This window comes from Heterodontus francisci, chromosome 8 (genome assembly GCF_036365525.1).
Source record: "Heterodontus francisci isolate sHetFra1 chromosome 8, sHetFra1.hap1, whole genome shotgun sequence".
Taxonomy (NCBI): Eukaryota; Metazoa; Chordata; class Chondrichthyes; order Heterodontiformes; family Heterodontidae; genus Heterodontus; species Heterodontus francisci.
In genome coordinates, this window is record NC_090378.1 from 61,474,867 (window position 1) to 61,492,688 (window position 17,822).

Below are 17,822 nucleotides of genomic sequence, written 5' to 3' on the forward strand. Positions count from 1 at the left end.
CATTGCTTTTCTATAGTTTCTTGATGTCTTCTGGAAGTTAGCAAAGGGAGTTCTTCTGATTGTTACTATCTGTACAGATTCTCAATTTGGAAAAGTTTGAGAACTATTGGCATATATTAAATAAGAATAGAGGATTGGAGCCAGTACCTACAGAACTCATCAAATATAGTACAGTGCTGGGACCTCCCTGGCACTTCAAATTCAAAAAAAGTCTTCGATACTTAGATACCTTTACATTGATGGTGTGATGTTGGCAGTAGGCATTCAGTAGTCTGCCTCCAGCACCGAACAGCATTATGTTTTGGAACCCTAGCATCAGTATTACAGAACCTTTGTAGTTATAGCTGAGAGATCTTTTGGCAGCTGTCAGCTCCAGTTTATTATCCTATCATTTTTGTATGCGATAGGTGGAAATAGACATTTTTTTTGCTTTGTAGCTCTTTTCAGGGAGTCTTGATTTCTTAAAAGATTTGCTTCATAATGTTTTGTTTTTTAGTCAGCAGAAATGAGGACAGGATTTTGGCTTCGGGATGCAAGAAGGCATCTGTTCACCTGGCGAAACTGCAATACTCTGCAAAACATCTCGGCGCTCCCAAAAATAACTCAGATGTGGAGAAATCATAAAATAAAAATCCAGAGGTTAACAACAAGCAATGGACATGGCAATTCAAGTAGAGATTCTCAAATTTTGCGAACCTCTGTTCCCCACAATCTGGAATTGATACCATGCACCAGACATCATTCAACCTTCAGAACTGTTATACACAATGCAGGACTTGCATCAAAAAGAGTACCAGCAATCAAAGCAAGCATGCTCTTCAACCTATTAAGCAGAAGATTTTCTTGCTACAGCAGATGTATGTCTGGTTGTGTTTTGTCAAAGAAACATTTTATTACTGAAGAAGTTGCTGACCTATCCAGAGACTTTCACACATCTTCTCGGGTCTTAGCCTTGCCGATCCCTCTGCTTTGGATTCTACTGAAACCAGTGAAAAAACTGATAGCAATGCTTCTCGGCAGGTAAAATGCTGGCTGTGTGAATGTTTGAGCAGATACAGTGCATTCCTAACACTAGTGGAGAATAGTACAGGTATCATATTTTTAACATCAGCCTGATACTGCACTCTCGCATCAGTGACTTGGAACTTGCTCTCAAACTTCAAAGGGTACGATCAACAAGTTAGATTTGCCTCTGCTTGATAATGTTGTCATGAGAGTCTCCTCTGTTTTGTCGAATGAGTAATTAAGATTCAAAAGATAAATGTTAAATTGCACTTCTTATAATGTATTTTTTACAATAATATAGCTTGAGATTCTTAATATAGCTCCCACTGGAAGCCTCGGGTTATTTTCATTGATATTTCATATGTGGACTGAGAAGCAGGGTTATTTGCAGATGAAAATGTGAGCTCAGGGTTTAGCTGCAATGAAGGTAAATAAAGTAGTAGTGTGATAGAAGTTGTATTGTTACTGTACAATGTGTTGGTCAGGTCGCTCTGAAGTGCTACGTGCAGATTTAGCAATCTGTCATAGGAAGGATATGATAGCCCTTGGGATGGGACAGAGGCAAATAACATTGAGTATCAGAAATTTAAGTTTGAACAGCATTTAAGGAATTTGGGCTTGTTTTCTTTAGAGAGGAGACAACTTTGAGATGACTTAATTGGAATTTTCAAAATGATTGAAAGGTAATTGACAAAATTGATTCAGTGGTCAAGTATTGAAATAATTCAAAATGAGGAATTTAGGAGTAAGAAAAAACTCAGGAGAATTTCTTTTTGAATTAGTGTACAATAGAGTTTTGAAAGACCTGAAAGGAAAGCCTTTGAATCATTGAATTCAAAAAATAGTTGGATGGCTTTGAGCAAAGGAGAATTGTGGGATATGGTGCAAAGGTAGGTGCTGGAATTGATTTCTGGAAAAGGGGCATGCTAGTTTGAGTTTAATGGTCTTTTCCTGTCCGAAAAATACTGGGAAGAGTTTTGGGTCTGGACCCTGACATTGGGGTCAAACGGCAGTCCCAACCTCACACGGTGTGGGGAATAGTCAGCTAGTGGTGATTTTCCCTGAATTGGTCATTGAGTGGCCAGAGGACATGCTTGGTGTCCAGTTAAGGATGGCAGGCAGAATTTTGAAGCTGGAGGGCTAATAGGAAGACCTCCAGTGCGGAAGCAGCTGCAACCTGCCGTTGCAGTTAAGAGAAAGACACGGCGCATCCATCTTGAGGTGTTCTCTCAGCACTTCTAAAACTTTTCAATTAAAAATTGGCCATAGCTGCCGGGCCACCATCGTGCAGGGGGAGCCACTTCACAGGGCGTCCCGTGGCCGCAGCTGCGGGCAGGCAGGTGGGGAGGGCCTCAAAGCCTACCAGGAGCACTGGTGCCACTTGGTCTGCTGCCAGGATGCCGCCTCCAGACAACTGGTCTGTTTCCAACGCTGAGGGGGGCCCGCAGGTCGACTGGAAAATTCCAGTCAGCCTCTGATTATTGGCCTTAATAGGGCATTAACACCCCATTTGGCTACCCACTGCCTGTGGGCAGGTAGCCCTTCTGCCCCCAATCCCTCCTCCAGGAAAATGGCTTGGGGGCGGGATGGTGCCAGCAAACCAGCACGCCGGCCGGTGGCACGAATTTACTTGCCCGCCTGCCTCTGTTCTTCTGTTGTGATACAGACATCAGGGAATCTGGAATCAAGTGGTGTGGATTATGAGTGTCACTTGTATTTTTAATTGTAAAGTTTTCTTGTATTACATAAATGTGCGGTATAATGTGAATTATAAACATGGGTATAACTTGATATCTGAATAAATATTACCAATGTCAGAAGTTAAAGGGAACTCACCCTTCTGACTAGTGTTACATATTCTTAATGTAACTTAGCATATCTTTAACATGCTATAAAGTCCTTCAGTAATTCTTCACATAATAGAAATTTCAATGAGCTGCAACATTCCAATTGTACAGATTGCCTTAGTTCCCTGATCTACTTGAGGCTCTGCTAACTTTTTCATTCTGGTTTCATAGGAGTGGTTTGGAAATGAAAGGATAAGGCATATATTATTTCAACAGAAATATCTTGACCGTTTCAGTTTGAATGAGTTGATTTTGAGTGCACCATTATTCAGCAGAAACAAAGCTGTCGCTGTTAAACAACAGTAGGCCTTTCAGCCCCTCAAGCCTGTTCTGCCATTCAGTTAGATCAGGGCTGTTGTGTGCTTCAGCTCTATTTACTTGCCTTTGTTCCAAACCCCTCGATACCATTACCCAAAAAAATGTATTGATCTCAGTCTTGAAAATTTCAATTTGCCCAGCATCCACAGCCTTTTGGAGGAGAATCTTCCAGATTTCCACTACCCTTTGTGTGAAAACTGCATCCTGATTTCATAAATGCTCTAACGCTAATTTTCTGATTATGTTTCCTGATTCTAGATTACCCCAGCAGAGAAAATAACATCTCTGTATTTACTCAATCAAATCACTTCATCATTTTAAAGACCTCAAGGGGGAATATAAAGTTATGCAACTGGTCCTCACAATTTAGCCCTTTAAATCCTAGGCCAGAATTTTACAGCCCCCCCCCAACGAGCGGGCTGAAGGGGGTGGGAGGTGCGTAAAATTGAGTTGGGGGGTGGGGGGGGCGGCGTTCCCAACCCCCTTCTGCCCCCGCTGCAATTTTACTTGGCGTGGCGAGAAATGGCCCACCCGTCCCAGGCCAATCAAGGCCCTTAAGTGGCCAATAAACTGCCACTTAAGAGCCCCTCCTGCCGCCGCAGGTATTTTATCCTCGGTGGTCAGACGGCAAAGACCCCCAAGAACCCCGCTTGGTTAAACCAGGTGGCCCTCTTGCGGGCTGGAGTGGGGGGGGGGTGGTTGGGGCCTACTGATCGGGCACCCAGTGCCCTACGGAGGGCTGCCCCCAATGCACAACACCACCCGACCTTGCCTTGCCGGGAGCAGGCTGATTGTTGCTGGGGAGGCCCTAAAAATGTACCTGAGTTCCGGGGCCGTCCTTCCTGTTGCCTCCAATGGCTGGGTGTAGTTCCAGCAGTGGTCATTGCTCCTGGTGGTGCTGCTGGGACTATGAGCTCCCAGCCGGCTGATTGGCCAGCAGCTCCATTAGGCAGGAATTCCTGCCTCAAGGAGGTGGAAGTCCTGCCCAAGACCACTTAAGGGCCTGGGCAGCGAAAAATCCCAGCCTCGCTCTGCAGGCCTGGCAAAGGCAGGCTCGCCACCAACTTTTTGGCCAATGGGCAGGGTCTTTTTTTTAAATTCATTCATGGGATGTGGGCGACGCTGGCCAGGCCAGCATTTATTGCCCATCCCTAATTGCCCTTGAGAAGGTGGTGGTGAACTGCCTTTTGACCCAGCGACAGTGAAGGAACGGCAATATAGTTCCAAGTCAGGATGGTGTGTGACTTGGAGGGGAACTTGCAGGTTGTGGTGTTCCCATGTATTTGCTGCCCTTGTCCTTCTAGTTGGTAGAGGTCGCGGGTTTGGAAGGTGCTGTCTGAGGAGCCTTGGTGTATTGCTGCAGTGCATCTTATAGATAGTACGCACTGCTGCCACTGTGCGTCAGTGGTGGAGCGAGTCAATGTTTGTAGATGGGGTGCCAGTCAAGCGGGCTGCTTTGTCCTGGATGGTGTCGAGCTTCTTGAGTGTTGTTGGAGCTGCACCCATCCAGGCAAGTGGAAAGTATTCCATCACACTCCTGACTTGTGCCTTGTAGATGGTGGACAGGCTTTGGGGAGTCAGGAGGTGAGTTACTCGCCTCAGGATTCCTAGCCTCTGACCTGCTCTTGTAGCCACGGTATTTATATGGCTACTCCAGTTCAGTTTCTGGTCAATGGTAGCCCCTAGGATGTTGATAGTGGGGGATTCTGCGATGGTAATGCTGTTGAATGTCAAGTAGATGGTTAGATTCTCTCTTGTTGGAGATGGTCATTGCCTGGCACTTGTGTGGCGCGAATGTTACTTGCCACTTATCAGCCCAAGACTGGATGTTGTCCAGGTCTTGCTGCATTTCTACACGGACTGCTTCAGTATCTGAGGAGTCACGAATGGTGCTGAACATTGTGCAATCATCAGCGAACATCCCCACTTCTGATCTTATGATTGAAGGTAGTTCATTGATGAAGCAGCTGAAGATGGTTGGGCCCAGGACACTATCCTGAGGATCTCCTGCAGTGATGTCCTGGAGCTCAGATGATTGACCTCCAACAACCACAACCATCTTCCTTTGCGCTAGGTATGACTCCAACCAGTGGAGGGTTTCCCCCCTGATTCCCATTGATCTCAGTTTTGCTAGGGCTCCTTGATGCCATACTCTGTCAAATGCTGCCTTGATGTCAAGGGCAGTTACTCTCACCTCACCTCTTGAGTTCAGCTCTTTTGTCCATGTTTGAACCAAGGCTGTAATGAGGTCAGGAGCTGAGTGGCCCTGGCGGAACCCAAACTGAGCCTCACTGAGCAGGTTATTGCTAAGCAAGTGCCGTTTGATGGCACTGTTGATGACACCTTCCATCACTTTACTGATGATTGAGAGTAGGCTGATGGGGCGGTAATTGGCCGGGTTGGACTTGTCCTGCTTTTTGTGTACAGGACATACCTGGGCAATTTTCCACATTGCAGGGTAGATGCCAGTGTTGTAGCTGTACTGGAACAGCTTGGCCAGTGGCGCAGCATGTTCTGGAGCGCAGGTCTTCAGTTCTATTGCCGGAATATTGTCAGGGCCCATAGCTTTTGCAGTATCCAGTGCCTTCAGCCGTTCCTTGATATCACCCGGAGTGAGTCGAATTGGCTGAAGTCTGGCATCTGTGATGCTGGGGACCTCAGGAGGAGGCCGAGATGGATCAACAACTTGGCACTTCTGGCTGAAGATTGTTGCAAATGCTTCAGCCTTATCTTTTGCACTGATGCGCTGGGCTCCCGCATCATTGAGGATGGGGATATTTGTGGAGCCACCTCCTCCAGTTAGTTGTTTAATTGTCCACCACCATTCACGGCTGGATGTGGCAGGACTGCAGAGCTTCGATCTGTTCCGTTGGTTATCGGTTGGTTATGTCTCCCGCCCAACGCAAAATTCCAGACCTAGTATTATTTTGGTGAATCTACGCTGTACCCCTTCCAAGGTCATGATATCTTTCCTGAGGTTTGGTTCCCAAACTGAATGCAATACGCTCTAGATGGTGTCTGTGCCACTGAAGCATCACATCCTCACTTTTGAATTCCAATCCTTTTGAGATAAAGGCAACATTATATTACCTTATTTGGTTAATTTCTGTCCCTGTGTACGAGTTTTTAGTCACCTGTGCACATGGACACCCAAAACCAAAGCTCCTATTCTTTCATCATTAAGAAAATATAATGATTTGTCTTTTCAGAACCAAAGTTGATGACCTCACACTTGGCCACATTGAACTCTATCTGCCATAGTTTTGCCCATTCACTTAGTTTGTCCCTTTGTAACTTTCTGTTTTCATCTACAGAACTTACTGTACTTCCAACTTAATTCTATCTTTAAACTTGAATATAAAACGATATATCTTCATTTAAGTGATTAATATGTCTGGTGAAAAGTTGAGACCCCAGTACAGATCACTGGGGATCCCCATTTGTCACATCCCTTTCTACTCTCTGCCTGCCACCTCCCAATAGTTTACCACCCCTTGTCACAAGGTTGTCTCTAATTTCCTGTGCATGCATTTTTGTTAATAAATCACTTCTGGAATCTACTTCCAGAAGTCCATAAAAATAACATTCATTGACACTGCTATCCACCATGCTGTGACCTACCTAAAAATGTAACTCGTCAGACATGACCTACCCATCACAAATCCTGCTGACATTTTGGTCAGTTCATACTTGTCCAAATGCTCAGTCTCTGATGATAGATTCCGGTAACCTCTGCACAACTGATGTTACACTGACTGGCCTGCACTTACTTGGTTTCGCACTCAGTCTCTTAATTACTATTGGCAATTTTTGAATCCAAAGATAAAATTCATGAAGTTTGGAAAATTATAACAAAAGCATCTACTTCTTTTAATACTCTAGGATGGAAACTAGCAGGTCCTGCAGATTTATCTTTCTTATGGTTTGGGATAGCTGTATGAATTAGAGGCAACAATTAGAGGTAATAGAAGAGGGACATAACTTTAAGATAGAAACAGAAACTATATGGATTGCGACAGGATAACAATATGAAAGGGAAATGGAGGAAGAAATATGTAGACAAATCTATGAATTGAGTCAAAAACATTGATTAATAATCAAGGGAGATTTCAACTACCCCCAAATAAACTAGTAAGAAGAGGCAGGGAAAGGGGAAAAAGGAATAGAGTTTTTACAGTGTGTTCAGGACTCCTTTCTTATCTAGCACACAAAAAGTTCAACAAGATGGGAATCACTGCTGGATCTAGTAATGGGAAATTAACCAGAGCAGAAAAGTGCAGTAAGTGTAGGGGCATATCTAGGCAACAGCGATCATAACATAATAAGTTTTAAAATAATGATTGAGAAAGACATAAGTAAGACAAAGACCAAAATAATAGATTGGAAAAACTTAATTTTGAAAGATTGGAACTACGGAAGAAAGACGAGAAAAATAGAGTTTAGGTGAAATAGGCATACTCTAAGTTCATAGACAATAAAGGAGAGGATGACAAAAGGGAATAGGAAGAGGTTAGGAAAGAAGTTTAAAAAAATTAGGAAAGCAAAGTGGAACCATGAAATTAAATTATCAAGGAAGTATTCTACAGAGACATAAATAACAAAAGAAAATAGGACCACTAAGGGTTGCACAAGCTAAATTTGCAAGTAATGACAGCGAACTTTGTCTCAGTATTTACCAGGGAGACTAACAAGGTGGGCATGGTATCAGAGGAAGAGATCAAAAAAGATATAAAGACATTTAAGATAGAACAGGAGGAGATAATTGATAAACTATTCAAACTTAAAAGAGGATAAAACCTCTGGTCTGGATGGATTACGCCCATGCATATTAAATGAAATTAGGGAAGGATAACGGAAGTACTATTTTATATTTATAAATCTTCGCTGCCTCCGGAGAATCCTTGGCATCAGGTGGCAGGACCGTATCTCCAACACAGAAGTCCTCGAGGCGGCCAACATCCCCAGCATATACACCCTACTGAGCCAGCGGCGCTTGAGATGGCTTGGCCATGTGAGCTGCATGGAAGATGGCAGGATCCCCAAGGACACATTGTACAGCGAGCTCGTCACTGGTATCAGACCCACCGGCCGTCCATCTCTCCGCTTTAAAGACGTCTGCAAACGCGACATGAAGTCCTGTGACATTGATCACAAGTCGTGGGAGTCAGTTGCCAGTGATCGCCAGAGCTGGCGGGCAGCCATAAAGGTGGGACTAAAGTGTGGCGAGTCGAAGAGACTTAGCAGTTGGCAGGAAAAAAGACAGAAGCGCAAGGAGAGAGCCAACTGTGTAACAGCCCTGACAACCAATTTTATCTGCAGCAGTTGTGGAAGAGTCTGTCACTCTAGAATTGGCTTTTATAGCCACTCCAGACGCTCCTTCACAAACCACTGACCACCTCCAGGCACTTACCCATTGTCTCGCAAGACAAGGAGGCCAAAGAAGAGGAAGATATAAAACAATTCATTAGAAAAGGAATACTGCCAGAGGACTGGAGGACAGCTAATGTGATTCCTATATTTAAAAAGGGAGATGGAACAAGTCTAGGGAACTATAGACAGATTAGCTTCATGCCAATGGTAGGAAGATAATGGAATCTTTACTCAAAGATGTAATAAAAAAAATCTAGAAACTGAAAATATAGTAAAAAGTAGTCAGCATGGATTTAAAAACAAAAGTTAATGTTGATCAAGCTTATTGAATTCTTTGAAGAAGTAACAAAGAGTAGATTTGGGTGGCACGGTGGTTAGCACCGCAGCCTCTCAGCTCCAGCGACCCGGGTTCAGTTCTGGGTACTGCCTGTGTGGAGTTTGCAAGTTCTCCCTGTGACCGGGTGGGTTTCCACCGGGTGCTCCGGTTTCCTCCACAGCCAAAGACTTGCAGGTTGATAGGTAAATTAGCCGTTGTAAATTGCCCCTAGTGTAGGTAGGTGGTAGGAGAATGGTAGGGAATATGGGGTTAATGTCGGATTAGTATAAGTGGGTGGTTGTTGGTCAGCACAGACTCGGTGGGCCAAAGGGCCTGTTTCAGTGCTGTATCTCTAAATAAAAACAAAATAAATAAGGGTGATGCGGTCGAAGTACTATATTTGTAATTTTAATAAGGTACTGCATAATAGTTTCTTGACTAAGACTCAGAGCATCTAGAGTTGGGGACAGCTACTGGAATGAATAGCAAGCTGGCTACAAAAATAAAAACAGACAGTAGGGGTTAAGGGTAGCTGCTGAGCCTGGCATGAAGTGGTTAATCCACATGGAATCGTGCTGGGACCACTGTTGTTCACAATTTACATCAATGATTTGAACTTGAGAATCAAAAATGCAATTGTAAACTCATGAATGATCCCTAATTGGGGGTTGTAGTTAACACAAGGCAAGAATGTGACAAAATGCTAGAAGACATGAATAAACTTGCAGAATGGGAGTTTAATTGGTAAATAAATCTCAGTATTAAGTGTGAGATGATGAATTTTACTAGGAAGAATAAGAAGGCCACATACAGCTTAGGTAATGAGAGTCTAAATGGGGTACAGGGGAAAAAGGATCTAAGTTCCTCCCCATGACTTATTTTTAGGCTTCCCAGTTCCTCCACTGAGAAAATGCATACCAAGTACTCACTTAACTAATCTGACATTTTCTTGTTGTCCATTATAGTCTTTAATGGGCCACATTTCCTTTTGCCATTCTCTCTCTCAATATATTTATAAAAACTTTTGCTGTTAGCTTTGAATATCCCTTACAAGTTTTTCGTATTTCTTTTTATATCTGTTTTCCTTTCTTTGTCCCAATCTGTGAGATTTTCAGGAGTTCCATGATTATGTGGTTTTGGGCAGCATGAGTGTGAGTACAAAATAATGTATGAGACAGTGCAGTATTTGTACAAGCCCAGAGTAAATTGTTCTGCCTAACCAGTTGCTCAAGAAATCATTTTATGTGCACAGCAAAGGAACTTAACTAAGTTCCTCATGTTAGAGAAATTACTATTATAAACAAAACTATCGCTTCACACACTGGAAGGTGTCAAAAGATCAGGAAAGTTTTGCAGGGTGGGGGTTAGTTTCAATATAATTAATCCCTTCTTCCCAAATTTAGATAATGGTAAATCATTTTAAAGCTTTACTAGATGTCTCTTTCTGGAGCCTCATCATTTCAGACATACTTTCTAGGGAACCACTCAGCTGATGTTAGCTACAGAGACACTATGAAATCCTGAACATCAGTACTCTTTCTGGTCCTCGATGAGGTGGGGATTTTTTTGGCTGTCTGTTGTGCATTACTGTGCACCTAACCGGTACTGAATTTTGGCAACCCTTCAGTCCCCATCAGATCTAGGACCAAATCTAAAATCTACAGAACTCCTTATGGAACTCCTCACTGATATTCCTAAAAATTATATAAGCTAGAATTATGGAAATGTGGTCAACGAGTAGGATTCCTTTTTATAATTCAAAGTGATTCCTGACAACGCAGCCGGCCACTGACGTCAGCAGGCTGCGCCAAGGTGCGCACATGCGCAGACGGGCTCCTGCTCTGTGTGCGCGCGCTGCGTTCCGACTTGCCAGGACTGGTTAGCACATGCGCTGATGACGTCATCGCGTGACGTGTGCATCTTCGGGCAACGCGCTTGTCGGCCTCTGCGCATGCGCTTTACGTGTATAGCAATGCAACGCTAACGGGTATTCACCCGTGCGTCAAGCTCCGCTCCCCCCTGCCCCCACCGTTGCTCTCTCCAGCCACTCCACTCCTCACTTTTCTGCTCTCGCCGGCCGCTCCGCTCCCCCCCCTGCTGTTTCGCTCTTTCGGCCGCTCCGCTCCCGCCCTCTCGCTGCTCTCTCTGGCCACTCCGCTCTTTCGGCCGCTCCGCTCCACCCCCCACCGCCCACCCCCCTCCCCTCCCCCCCCCCCCCATCCCCGGCCCGCTCTCGCTCGTTTTCTCCCTCCCGCCATTGTGTGCTGCCATGTGTTTAGGTCAGGTTGCCTTCATGTGATTATTTGGGCAGCGCCATCTTTAGTCCTGGCAGCTGCCTGAAGTCGCAGACTGTGACGTTTTAGTGGCACATGCTGCATTTGCGCATGTGCCACTGCAGCGCCACATAGTGGTAGCGTTCTCAGCAAACGCAGCCTTTATAATTCACCTTGATGGACTGTATATTGATCTCTTTTGTTCTCCTTCACTTGCACACTTCTCCTTTAATATAATTCAATGTAGAACTTTTGTAATAAAGTAAATTCCCGGGATATTAGGAGTCCCCTGAAAGAAGCAAAAGGAAAAACGGAACGGTGCATGATTTTAAAAGTTTGCCATTAGTAATTTGGTTTGGAATTTTATTGTGATTTAGGCAAGAGTTAAGCAATGTTTTTGTTTTCATTTTCTTAGGTATTTTGTTTGCGTGCTTGGTCTATATTTGCACAGGTATTAATAACTGCTGACTCTGGATGTGCTTTAATTTTTTTTTTGTTCATAAAATTAGCTGTACTTTTGATCATTGAAGAATTATTTAATTCCCATCCTTAGCTTTAGGTTGGTATTTTACAGAGCAGTCAGAGAAGTCAGCTGCCCCTTGGTTAGTTAATTGTATTCTTATTTTAGGCTGTTGCTGGGATGTGAGAAACCTTTGTCCTAGACCAGGGGTCGGCAAACTCTTTTACTTGAAGAACCTTTTAAAAAAGTTTGCCTAAAATGAAAACTAGTGGGAGCTGCAAGAAATAAATGTGGCATTTGTATACCAAATACTTGGCAATTGCCAAGTGTCTCTGGTAGAATGCATAATTTGCATATATAATAAAATACATGTAAATACATATCAATGGAAAAAAATAAAATTAAATATACCTACCTTTGAATTATCACATTCTTTGACTTTTTTGACTTAATTTTGTCAAAAAAGTCATCCTAAAACAAACTTTAACTAAGATATGTAGTATTAAGACAGTTTTTCTGGTTTGATTCTTGTGATTAAAAAAAAAGCTTCTAATAGCACATTCACAATAATTTATCATCCCAACTACATTAGAAATAATAATGGTTGCAATCATTAAACCTGTTCCTCGCACTAAAAACATTATCTATAACCATGGTGTAGCTAGACCACTTGAGTAAGTTTATTTAGAGCACAATGATATTTTTCATTAATCATTTGAAAAGCACAGCATAATGATAAGCCTTTTAACCCCACAGCAAAGACATGGCTCTTAACTTTTCTTAACTTAATTTTTAGGCTTTTTTCATGTTAATGCCATCCAACTGAAAAAGGTCGGGAGCAACATATGAGGTGTTAAAGAGACGCATGCGGCTCCGGACCTGCAGGTTGCCAACCCTGTCCTAGATGTTTAAGTCTAAAGATAAAAGCGCACCAGAGAGACTAAAGCAAATTGATGGTCAAACGTGAGAGCATAATTGGAAAAGACTGCATGAGTCTGTTTGAGTTCTGAAGCTCTTTTTCAATCTACAGTGTCCATTGTGTGGAAAATCCCATAATGTTTCTTCATATTGTAAAGTGTTAACTTTGTGTGTTTTCAGGAGTATACGGAAATGGTGGCAGGCTCTTCCCCCTGACAAACAGGAGCTTCTTAAGGACACTGTGAAAAGGAACTGGTGGACAATTTTATTAGGCATATGTAGTCTGTCAGGTTTGATTGCAATATATTTCTGGACCCATTTGGACAAGAGTCCAATCACAGGCCGCACCCGGCTGCTGATGTTCAGCAAACGACAGTTCCTACAACTAGCTGAATTTGAGTACCAATCGGTAAGCGTGCATTCTGTACACAAGGTCTTAAGTTGTAACTAAACCCCTGTGGCTGACAACACAGACTTTATCCTAGGTGACAAATTTTGTAACTTATTTTCTAAAAAAAAATACAGTTTTACATTCCACTAAAATTTTTGTGGTCCTTCCCAAATCTATGTCAATTTTTATGATCTAACAATACAATATCCAAGTAATATATTTAAATAGTACATTGGATATGCATTCCATTGAAACATTCTGCATAAACATTCTAGTAGAGATTCTCATGTTAAAATGTTTTTGCTCTGTCAGTCAGTAGATGGTGCTCTAATAGGATTTCAAGTGTTAATCTGATACTGAATTGTAATGCAGAAGTATCATTGCACCCATTGTTAGTGGTGCTCTGGTGCAAGTGCCCAGACCTGCTCACTATTTTGTTTCCAGTGCCCTTTTATTTGCATATACATTTCCATCTCCCCCTTTTTTTTGTGCCCTTCCTATATTTGTTTCCAGCTCTTTATATGCTCCTACTCCAGGCTTCCTGTGTCAGATGGAAATCTCCATATCCTCTGTTGTTTTATATCCTGCAGCATAGTTGTCCCCCATGTTTTCTTGGAGCTGTACTACACTTGGCGGACTGGGTGTGCTGTTGTATTCTTCTGGCCTTTTCAGGTGGCCTCCGTATCATTGATTTTTTTTCTGCAGCATATGCATCTTCCATGACTTCCTGTGGCCACTTGAGGCCTCATAATTCAATATGCTACGCTTCCTTTATTCCTGCCTTGTAGCCATGCAATCTCCCACCACTTTTTCCTTCTGCAGTGCAGTTATAAACAATTTTTTGCACTTCAGCCTTTCAATCTCTCAGAATAAACTAATGCACTCTTCAGCTGCACATACTGCAAGATACACTTCAACCAAGTGTAAGAACAGAGAAGATGGTAAAAGGGGGGGGGGGTGTGGCATTGTTAATCAAGGAGAGTATTACAGCGACAGAAAGGACATTTGAGGACTCGTCTACTGAGGTAGTATGGGCCGAGGTTAGAAACAGGAGAGGTGAGGTCACCCTGTTGGGAGTCTTTTATAGACCTCCAAATAGTTCCAGAGATGTAGAGGAAAGGATAGCGAAGATGGTTCTCGACAGGGGCGAGAGTAAAAGGGTAGTTGTTATGGGGGACTTTAACTTTCCAAATATCGACTGGAAATACTATTGTTCGAGTACTTTAGATGGGTCAGTTTTTGTCCAGTGTGTGCAGGAAGGTTTTCTCACACAGTATGTAGACAGGCCAACCAGAGGCGATGCCACATTGGATTTGGTACTGGGTAATGAACCCGGCCAGGTGTTAGATTTAGATGTAGGTGAGCACTTTGGTGATAGTGACCACAATTCGGTTAGGTTTACCTTAGCGATGGGCAGGGACAGGTATATACCGCAGGGCAAAAATTATAGCTGGGGGAAAGGAAATTATGATGCGATTAGGCAAGATTTAGGATGCGTAGGATGGGGAAGGAAACTGCAGGGGATGGGAGCAATCGAAATGTGGAGCTTATTCAAGGAGCAGCTACTGCGTGTCCTTGATAAGTATGTACCTGTGAGGCAGGGAGGAAGTTGTCGAGCGAGGGAGCCGTGGTTTACTAAAGAAGTTGAAGCGCTTGTCAAGAGGAAGAAGAAGGCTTATGTTAGGATGAGATGTGAAGGCTCAGTTAGGGCGCTTGAGAGTTACAAGCTAGCCAGGAAGGATCTAAAGGGAGAGCTAAGGAGAGCAAGGAGAGGACACGAGAAGTCATTGGCGGATAGGATCAGGGAAAACCCTAAGGCTTTCTATAGGTATATCAGGAATAAAAGAATGACTAGAGTTAGATTAGGGCCAATCAAGGATAGTAGTGGGAAGTTGTGTGTGGAACCAGAGGAGGTAGGGGAAGTGTTAAATTAATATTTTGCGTCAGTATTTACAGTAGAGAAAGAAAATGTTGTCGAGGAGAATACTGAGATTCAGGCTACTAGGCTAGATGGAATTGAGGTTCACAAGGAGGAGGTGTTATCAATTTTGGAAAGTGTGAAAATAGATAAGTCCCCTGGGCCAGATGGGATTTATCCTAGGATTCTCTGGGAAGCTAGGGAGGAGATTGCAGAGCCTTTGTCCTTGATCTTTATGTCGTCATTGTCGACAGGAATAGTGCCGGAAGACTGGAGGATAGCAAATGTTGTCCCCTTGTTCAAGAAGGGGAGTAGAGACAGCCCTGGTAATTATAGACCTGTGAGCCTTACTTCGGTTGTGGGTAAAATGTTGGAAAAGGTTATAAGAGACAGGATTTATAATCATCTTGAAAAGAATAAGTTCATTAGCGATAGTCAGCACGGTTTTGTGACGGGTAGGTCGTGCCTCACAAACCTTATTGAGTTTTTTGAGAAGGTAACCAAACAGGTGGATGAGGGTAAAGCAGTGGATGTGGTGTATATGGATTTCAGTAAGGCGTTTGATAAGGTTCCCCATGGTAGGCTATTGCAGAAAATACGGAAGTATGGGGTTGAAGGTGATTTAGAGCTTTGGATCAGAAATTGGCTAGCTGAAAGAAGACAGAGGGTGGTGGTTGATGGCAAATGTTCATCCTGGAGTTTAGTTACTAGTGGTGTACCGCAAGGATCTGTTTTGGGGCCACTGCTGTTTGTCATTTTTATAAATGACCTGGAAGAGGGTGTAGAAGGGTGGGTTAGTAAATTTGCGGATGACACTAAGGTCGGTGGAGTTGTGGATAGTGCCGAAGGATGTTGTAGGGTACAGAGGGACATAGATAGGCTGCAGAGCTGGGCTGAGAGATGGCAAATGGAGTTTAATGCGGAAAAGTGCGAGGTGATTCACTTTGGAAGGAGTAACAGGAATGCAGAGTACTGGGCTAATGGGAAGATTCTTGGTAGTGTAGATGAACAGAGAGATCTTGGTGTCCAGGTGCATAAATCCCTGAAGGTTGCTACCCAGGTTAATAGGGCTGTTAAGAAGGCATATGGTGTGTTAGCTTTTATTAGTAGGGGGATCGAGTTTCGGAGCCACGAGGTCATGCTGCAGCTGTACAAAACTCTGGTGAGACCGCACCTGGAGTATTGCGTGCAGTTCTGGTCACCGCATTATCGGAAGGATGTAGAAGCTATGGAAAGGGTGCAGAGGAGATTTACTAGGATGTTGCCTGGTATGGAGGGAAGGTCTTACGAGGAAAGGCTGAGGGACTTGAGGTTGTTTTCGTTGGAGAGAAGGAGGAGGAGAGGTGACTTAATAGAGACATATAAAATAATCAGAGGGTTAGATAGGGTGGATAGTGAGAGTCTTTTTCCTCGGATGTTGATGGCAAACACGAGGGGACATAGCTTTAAGTTGAGGGGTGATAGATATAGGACAGATGTCAGAGGTAGTTTCTTTACTCAGAGAGTAGTAGGGGCGTGGAACGCCCTGCCTGCAACAGTAGTAGACTCGCCAACTTTAAGGGCATTTAAGTGGTCATTGGATAGACATATGGATGAAAATGGAATAGTGTAGGTCAGATGGTCGGCGCAACATCGCGGGCCGAAGAGCCTGTACTGCGCTGTAATGTTCTAATTCAATACTCACATTCACAGTCTAATGAGCCTTCCTTGTAACTGGAGGGCTTTGTGCCATCCTGAAATTTAGATACCGTGCCTCCAAATACTGCTGGTCTCTTTTAGTCCCCTTCACAATTAGGCATGCTCCCTTTTTTTGTATCATGTGCAAATTTTTGATATTGTGCTTCCTGTATCTCAGTCTAGTTCTCATATGTATTGAGAACAGCAATGGTCCTAAACTGACTGCTGTTGAACATCACTATTTATATCCTGCAGTCCAGAATCCATTCATTGACCACTATTTTCTGGTTTGTCCTATGCTGTACCTTATCAGATAACTTTGAAAATTCATAAGTACCACATCCACTCCATTTCGTTTATCAATACATTGTATTCTTTCCTCAAAGAATTCTATTAAATTTGTAGCACATGACCTCATTTTACATATCCATGCTGGCTCTCTTTAACTAACCTGTGTTTTTCTAAGTCAATATTAATGTTATCCCCAATTGTGACCAATAGAAGCTTACCTTCTCTCGATGTTAGGTTGACTGGTCTATCGTTACTTTCCTCCCTTTCCTCTTGCACAGTTTCATATCCAACAATGTTTGAAAAATATTGTAAGAGTGTCTGCTATTTCCTCTCTGAATTCCTTCAGCACTCTCAGATGCATGCCATGTCGGCCCTCTGCCTTTTCCATTTTCAGTTCCACCAACTTTTTAGTACTACTTTATGCATTGTTATCCTATCTAATTGCCACATCTACTATTGCTTTACCTTTTCAATCCCATTAACACCATCTTCTGTGAAAACTGACTCCGAGCGCTCATTTAGTACCTCCACCATTTCTTCATACTTCTTGAGAAGATTCCTTTCCTTGCCTCTAATCGGTCCTACCCATTCTTTCTTTTTTTGTGTTCAAAAACTTGAAATTGTTTCAACTTTTCACCATCCTCTATGTCATCCTGATTTTACACCTTTTTTCCTACTCTATCCCTTCTTGATTTTTTTCCCAATTCAGGAATATTTAGCTCACAGTCCTGCCCTAGCCTAAGCCATACCTCTGTTAATGCTATTATGCCATATCCCAACAACACAACTTGTACCTGCATTACCACTTCTATTCAGAATACTTTGTGCGTTTATGTACATACAAATCAAACCTGCCTCTCATAATTGAAGTTCACAAGAACAAAACATAATTAAAAGAAGCACTTATAGATTGACTAGAACTACAGCCTCCAGGGCATTCAGGTTTTTGCTAAATGAAAATGAGCTGTTTTATGCACTGTTTTTACAGTTGGATCAATAGCTTCTCAATTTACATTCCTCTAACCAATTTCACTAAAC

The 17,822-nt window shown here is 43.0% G+C and overlaps 1 protein-coding gene across 1 annotated transcript in view; it reads left to right on the forward strand.

Moving 5' to 3' along the window:
- oma1 (OMA1 zinc metallopeptidase) overlaps positions 1-17,822 on the forward strand; it is a 70,961-nt gene that overhangs the window by 2,429 nt on the left and 50,710 nt on the right. The window contains exons 2-3 of the mRNA XM_068037220.1: positions 497-1,020; positions 12,688-12,916. Coding sequence (XP_067893321.1) covers positions 506-1,020; positions 12,688-12,916 — 744 coding nt within the window. The 5' untranslated portion in view covers positions 497-505. The remainder of the gene's footprint in view (positions 1-496; positions 1,021-12,687; positions 12,917-17,822) is intronic.